Source organism: Achroia grisella, unplaced genomic scaffold (assembly GCF_030625045.1).
Source record: "Achroia grisella isolate CSIRO2021 unplaced genomic scaffold, CSIRO_AGI_Agris_v1 utg149, whole genome shotgun sequence".
In the NCBI taxonomy this organism is placed as follows: domain Eukaryota; kingdom Metazoa; phylum Arthropoda; class Insecta; order Lepidoptera; family Pyralidae; genus Achroia; species Achroia grisella.
In genome coordinates, this window is record NW_026712644.1 from 2573126 (window position 1) to 2580650 (window position 7525).

Genomic DNA, 7525 nt, shown 5'->3' on the forward strand with positions numbered 1-7525 from the left:
GTCATGTATTCTACGTACATACGTTAGGGTTCCCACTATAGTCTGTTTTTTAATCCCGGAGACCGGAGAAATTGACGGATGTAAATGTCAAATTTTCAAATAATAATACACTTTATTAATTTTGGAATAATGCCTTTTATAGAAATACCAACAAATTATTTCTGAAACCTGTAAAAATGGGTAATTAATATTAATTTTTCGATAGAGCCACAAAAGCCACAAGCCTATTTAAAAATTGCAAAAACATGGCAACATCGGTAGTGTAAAATTTGTCTCCGGTATTTAAAAATCTGATGAACTGTGCAACAGAATTATAACGACGCCTGGCATAAGCACCAGATTTGATGATAACAAGTCAGTACTTTTTATATAACCTAATTTCAATAGTATATAATCGCAATCGCAGAAAAACTCATTTAGTAGCACATATGTTAAATTAAAATTTCTCTTTTTATGTAATAATAGAATTGAATTAAAATGTTTTTATCAAATAAAATTATCTACTCTACTCGCTGATCTGTAATAGTTAATAACATCTGGCAATACTTTTGTGGACTCCCGCGATACAGGTTCGCCTAGTGCGGGGTCCAATGTCAGCGATCCGGGTTCCCCTAGTGCGGGGTTCAATGTCAGCGATACAGGTTCGCCTAGTGCGGGGTTCAATGTCAGCGATACAGGTTCGCCTAGTGCGGGGTTCAATGTCAGCGATACAGGTTCGCCTAGTGCGGGGTTCAATGTCAGCGATACAGGTTCGCCTAGTGCGGGGTTCAATGTCAGCGATACAGGTTCGCCTAGTGCGGGGTTCAATGTCAGCGATACAGGTTCGCCTAGTGCGGGGTTCAATGTCAGCGATACAGGTTCGCCTAGTGCGGGGTCCAATGTTTACGATACAGGATCGCCTAGTGCAGGGTTCCAATGTCCCGTACTAGGCCACTTGCGAGATATTAAGGACTTCTGCAAAATAACACCTATTTAGATAAAATTAGAATACGTGGTCAACTGTCATGAGTTAGGCTCCCGCGATACTATTTGCCTATTTGCGGGGTCCAATTTATAATAGACTTTGTAATATCTGCAAGTTTCATAAATAAATAATTTTTATTCTCCAGAAATACGACTCAAACGGGTGGATGTATCTTACCCCCGTACCCAGAAAACGGACGATATATAGCGACAAACGCTCCCAACGATGGCCCAGGACAATCTTCCGATTTATACCTCCTGAATATTACCTGCGATACAGGGTATAGGATACTTGGTGAGAGCAATGTGTACTGCTTCCAAGGGTTCTGGAGTACTTACAATCTGCCAAGTTGTGTTCGTAAGTTCTCTTTCATTATATTCCTTTTGCCTGCAATTCCGTACTTATGTAAATTTATTAATTTGTATTTATAATATCTGATAACCTATAAAATTCTCGTTTCCCGGTGTTTGTTATCAAACGCCTCCGAAACGGCTTGACCGATTTTTATGAAATTTTGTATGTGTATCTGAGTATTCTCAGACCTATTGGTCAAAATCTATTTTTCATAAATACACATATTGATTAATGATTGACAATATTTTTATTTTATTTTATTCTGATTTAGCATTGAAGAATATATACAACTTTAAATTTTCACACTTTTAATATCAACCACTACTTTTAAGAGCAATTTTAATTAATATGGATAAACAACATTTGCAAGGTCAGCTAGTATATATACGCAGTTTGCACCGTGCGAGTAATCGAATCCGCGACCATCAGAAATAAGGCGATGAGCTAAACCGCTAGACCACTGAGGCTAAAGTGTATATATACGGTATATACACTTTAGCCTCAGTGGTCTAGCGGTTTATATGGTAGTATATATGGTTATCAATAATTGTTTTTCTTTCTTTTTTCTTTTCTTTTCTTTCTTAATTTGCAGGCTACTGTAAATTTATACCACACCCAAGTGTGGAATACTCCTGCGTGGTATCAGATGGTACAATAGAAGGACGTCGAGCCTGCAACGAGTATGAACCAGACGCGACTGTGGTCCGGACCCAATGCAGGAACAATTATTACGGAGACCCGCCCACTATGACGTGCATTGATGGGGCTTGGGACTTCCTTGCTCGCTGTTCACCAGGTTTGCCTTGAAATGACACTGTATATTTAGGTCAGGGCTGTCCAAACTAGATACGATCTAGGGCCAATAAAAATGGCTAACACCATTGAGGGCCCGCAAAATGTTTGTAAAAAAAAATATATATATACTTGCAGTATAATATTATTATTTTATTATTGCATTACTTTTTCATTAATTTATCTTTTACTATTCGGTCAACATCAACGTCAATATTGGTAGTGCCTAGATGCAGTGCAAGATTATAAGAGCAGAACAGGAAATAATTTGTACATCAAATGATTTTGGATTACAAAAAAAACAAAATATCTTTACGTATACAAACATTTTACTTTAGGGGAGGCCTATGTCCAGCAGTGGACGTCTTCCGGGCTGCGATGATAATGATGATGATGAAACATTTTATTCAATGAAAAAAAAATTGTGATCGCATCTATTCAATCCGCGGGCTGCTACGCACTCAATCTCCGTTCAATCAGATGACATTGTCAGCGCTTTGAATTTTAAGTTAGATATTTTCTACAAAAACATTTATAAATTCTTCAATTTTATAATGAGCTTTTTTTACAAAGAAAATTTTTTATAAGACATTTGAATCTTTTCTCTGGCAGTTTGTTACCTTACGCAATTTCCATAAAACGAAATACTAACTTTCGTCAAACAGCACTTACAGAATTAAACAAAATAATATATATATATGTAAATCCATCAAGAAATGAAGGTTGAGGTAGTTATTCTGACGTTTTACCTCTGGTGATTTCAGAATGTGGACAAGTCACGCCAGATGGTGAAGAACTGATCATCGGTGGACGTCGAGCTTCACGCGGCGAGTTGCCGTGGCATGCCGGCATATATCGGAAGACCACAACTCCATACATGCAGGTCTGCGGCGGGTCCCTGGTCAGACCCAACGTGGTTATATCAGGTAATAATCTTATTAATATTACTAGCTGCACCCACGACTTCGTCCGCATGGGATTTAAATTAAAATTTCTAATATAAAAGAATTTTTCTTAAATAAAATTAGCATAAGTTATTATTACATCAGCCACCTGCCAGAAAAAGTACCGTCAAAATCGGTCCAGCCATTTCAGAGATTAGCCGGAACAAACAGACAGACAGACAGGCTAAAAAAAACATTTTGGTGTACGTACCGTATTTATATTCATATGCATGTAGTAAAAACGGTTATTTCAATATTACAAACAGACACTCCAATTTTATTTATATGTATAGATAAACGCGAAAGCTTGTGAGTATGGATGGATGTTTTTTTATTATACTCTTACTATTCTACTCTTTCAGGCAAAAACTACTGAACGGATTTTGATGAAACTTGTAATAATATAGCTTATACAACAGAATAACATATAGGCTATAAATTTCACGCCAGGCACAGCTAGTACAAATATTAAAACAAAATTTTTCTTTAAAAGAGATTTTAGAATAGATGAATAGAATTATATCTTTTGAAGGACTATTATATGGACCAGAAATAACAGCCAATTATCTACGTAACAATTTTTGTTTATACTTCTATAGTGGCAAACAATCATACGGCCCTCATAGTAAATGGGTACCGTATCCTATGGACGCCTGAGACACTAGAGGCGTCCCTTAAGAAAACTTAATATACCCTTCTTGAAAAACCCCATGCTGTAGTATTGTGAACCTCAGCAGGTAGTTCATTCCACAATGTAAGTGTACGCGAGAGGAAGCTCTGAAACCGCATATTATTATTATTATAGCGGCGCATTGTTTCTGGAGCGAGGACGTGGGTTTACTCCCCGCTAGGGACTTTAGCGTCGCAGTTGGGAAGCTGTACCGCCCTTGGGATGATCCTATGGATATCGACGCGCAGAAATCTGATGTGAGTATTTGAACGTCGCGAATATATTGTTGAAATTATTGATCACTAGCTGGATCCGTTCCAGGCGAACTCTGTTCTGCCTCAGAATGAAATAATATGTCAAAGGTTTTTTGAAGTTTAGAATTTACGAACAGTTGGTAGAGGAAAATTGCTAATTGACAATACCTGTCGTGAATATAAATTTATTTGGAGATGGGTGACGGTCTCGGTGGTCTAGTGGTATAGCACACCGCTTTACTTCCGATGGTCGTGTGTTCCATTCCTGTCTTTGTAAACTTTGACGTATATTAATATTAAAAATAAAGTGAACATTAGCGGGCTTATCTCAGAGAGATTTCTTCCAGCTAACCTAACGGTATGAATATTTGCAGGTCAGCTCGATCCACAAGCCCCCGCACTTCACGGGATCCTCATCCAACTTCCAGGAGGACATAGCGGTACTGAAGCTGACCACCTCATTCCAATACAAGCCCCACGTTGGTCCCGTCTGCTTGGATTTCGACGAGGTCTTTGATCAGTATCAACTGGATAGGAAAAGACTTGGAAAGGTTCTAAAATGTTTTTAATATCTCGTGACTTTTTAAATTGACTAGCTGTGCTCCCGAAATTTATATCCTATGTGTTATTCTGAACTATAAGCTATATTACTGTAAAGTTTCATCAAAATCTGTTATTGAGTAGCTTTTGCGAGAAAGAGTAACAACTATTGAAAGCCCTACCCTTGATAATAATCGTGATAGTATATTATTATGTAGCGCGATAGTTATCACCTTATCATTGTAGTGTTTTGTATTATGTGATGTTTTTTTTTCAAACTAATCTAATGCTGTTGGCTGCAGTTAGCCTTTACAGCTGCACCGGATAGTAGGGGGCGAGTGCTGATGGCACCCCAAACCAAAGGAAGGACTTATGAAGCGGCTGAAGGACAAATCCCGCCTGACAGATACGACTTTAGTCTGAGGGCAGCGCTAGGGGTTCGAACCTAGGCTCAGGCCGTCGTAATTTCAACCCTGTTTGAATTGGACGGGGGATCAATCGGAGGGGTACGGTGTGAAGAAAGAATTTTTTATTTCTTGTAGTATATAGATAGTGAGTATACTAATGGAATAATTGAACTACATTAGTATGTTTATTTGCTAGTGTGCTACATGGCTTATTAGTAACGCGCACATTCAACACACAGTCGTTGACTGACTACACTGAACTTAAATTTAAGTTATGTGTAGACGTAAACAAATGGAAGGGTGCCGAGTGTTGGCACAGTTATTTTGAATAAGAGTAACTTCATCGTCTTCCCAGGTGGCCGGTTGGGGTCTGACCAGTATCAACGGTGATGCGTCCCCCAAACTGAAGGTGGTGGAACTACCCTCGGTGGAGTACAACGAGTGTTACGAACAAGTGCCCTATAACTTCCGCGCCTACCTCACTAGCGACAAAATATGTGCTGGATACAAAGATAATGGTAAGCAAATACAATTTTTTTCTGTGTCCATCTTGCAACCATTCGAAGACTATGGGCAGATGTGGTAAAAGTTACGTCGCGGATAGAGTGTGGTTTCCAGTAGAATCATCATCTCTTTAGGTGGTCCTGGTTAGTCGTCGGGTTCCAGTAACCTTTGGCGTGTGTGTTATCGGGGACTCAGTTGGTTTATATGTATAAAGAAATCGATATTTTAAGGCACGGCCCTCAGCATAGGCGACAGTAGAGGCTGCTTCGCTTTCCCTGAGTTCAAAATACCATCAAATTCAAATTCAAATTCAAAATATCTTTATTCATGTAGATCTATTACAGACTCTTATGATATGTCAAATCTACCGTCAGTTCGAAATGATTTCGAGATGAGAAGAACTGACAAGAAACTTAGCACGTTTTTTTTTTTAAATTTGTACTAATTTACAACAATACTATTTCATTTAAATTTAGGAGAATAGAGTGACCACCAGCATATGCTATATAAAAAAAGGCATAACATTTTATTTCAGTAGATGAGTATCCGTCATTTGCACATCCATTCACATCAAGAAAATCTTTAGTTTAAGGCACAGCCCTCTGTAACGGCGACAGCGGGCGCGGCCTCGCCTTTGATCATCTTCATCGCCTTCCGCGAGACCATTAAAGCTATTACATCTTATTTCTCTGGAATTACAGGAACTTAAGTCCCGGCCCTCTGTACAGGCCACATGCTGGCCTTGCATGAGTATGGCTGATGTTACATTTCATATATATAAGCGACTGTTACCATCAGATGGGGCGTTCTCGTTTTTGCTTTGCTATTCGCAGACAAGAATTATCCTATAACATTTTCTAAGTTTGCTGGTAGAAATCTCGTTTTAGAGATAAGCTTGCCCTTGTACATTACTTTTACTTTATTACTGTTATTTTTTCCTATGTATGTATGTATGTGTGTACAATAAAGTCACTGTCGCTGTCTGTACGTCCTTATAATAATAATATAATAATAATAATAATAAACTTTATTGGCCAATAAAACATGTATGCTTAAATCTTTAAAACTACGGAACGGATTTTGAAGCGGTTTTTTTAAACATATAGTGATTCAAGAGGTTTCGAGGAGATTCAAGGTTTATATGTATAATACATGTAAACCCGGGCGAAGCCGGGGCGAGTAGCTATTAAAGAATAAAGAAATCTTTGTTTCAAGGCACGGCTCTCTGTAAAGGCGACAGCGGGGGCGGGCTGGCGTTCCCCGAGTTCGAGCGGACCACGGTCCGGTTCTACCTGCGCGGCGTGGTCTCCACCGCGCCCAACGACGAGAACCTCTGCAACGGGAACACCATCACCGCCCTCACTCACATCCTCAAGCATGCCTCTTTCATAAGGCAATATCTGTAGATCTTGTAAATTTAGTGGTATGAATATAAAAGTCCAATGTTTATTTGTTTCTCTCAATAAATGCGACAGTAACTTTCAAGCAACTGCCACGCCATAACTACTAAACCGATTTAAATCAAATTTGGTACACAGATTATGTAAACACTGAGAAAGAACATAGGTTACATTATAATACGAAAAAAGGGTTTTAAGGGGAGATTTCCAGAATAAATAAAATGACTTGGAAATGCATGTTCTTCAATTTATTTTGTACAACACTGGATATGTTTCAGATTAGACAGAAATTATCAGTAGAAGTCAATTATAATGAAGTCAATTTATGCTGAGGAAGTAATAACACCCCAAGACAATTCACATAGCGACATCTAGTCCTAAAATAGTTAGCACTTGTATTATAGCTACAAAGCTACTTGTAACAAACAAATATGTACATTTATTTCTAAATACATATATGATACACATATGTACAAAACACTAAGACCCATACAAGCAATCATACACATGTATCATGTGAAAAATCACATACTGTATATGTTTGGTATCCGCGCTCCCAGCCCCTAAGTAACAGGTCTGACCTAATTTGGGGATTACAGATGATAGAAGTAAAAATTGTATTGTAGTAAATATGAATCTATATATAAATGAAATGAAAATCTATATAAATAAATTGAAATTACAGCCATCAGAAGT

The 7525-nt window shown here is 38.2% G+C and overlaps 1 protein-coding gene across 1 annotated transcript; it reads left to right on the forward strand.

The window, feature by feature from the left end:
- Nucleotides 1-176: 176 nt before the first annotated feature.
- On the forward strand, nt 177-6844 carry LOC131840821 (modular serine protease-like). Its single transcript, XM_059189017.1, has 9 exons — nt 177-180; nt 570-909; nt 1110-1321; nt 1911-2114; nt 2875-3036; nt 3860-3981; nt 4353-4529; nt 5281-5443; nt 6645-6844. The coding sequence occupies exons 1-9, from the start codon at nt 177-179 to the stop codon at nt 6833-6835; spliced, it is 1575 nt and encodes a 524-aa protein (XP_059045000.1). The 3' UTR covers nt 6836-6844.
- Nucleotides 6845-7525: the final 681 nt, after the last annotated feature.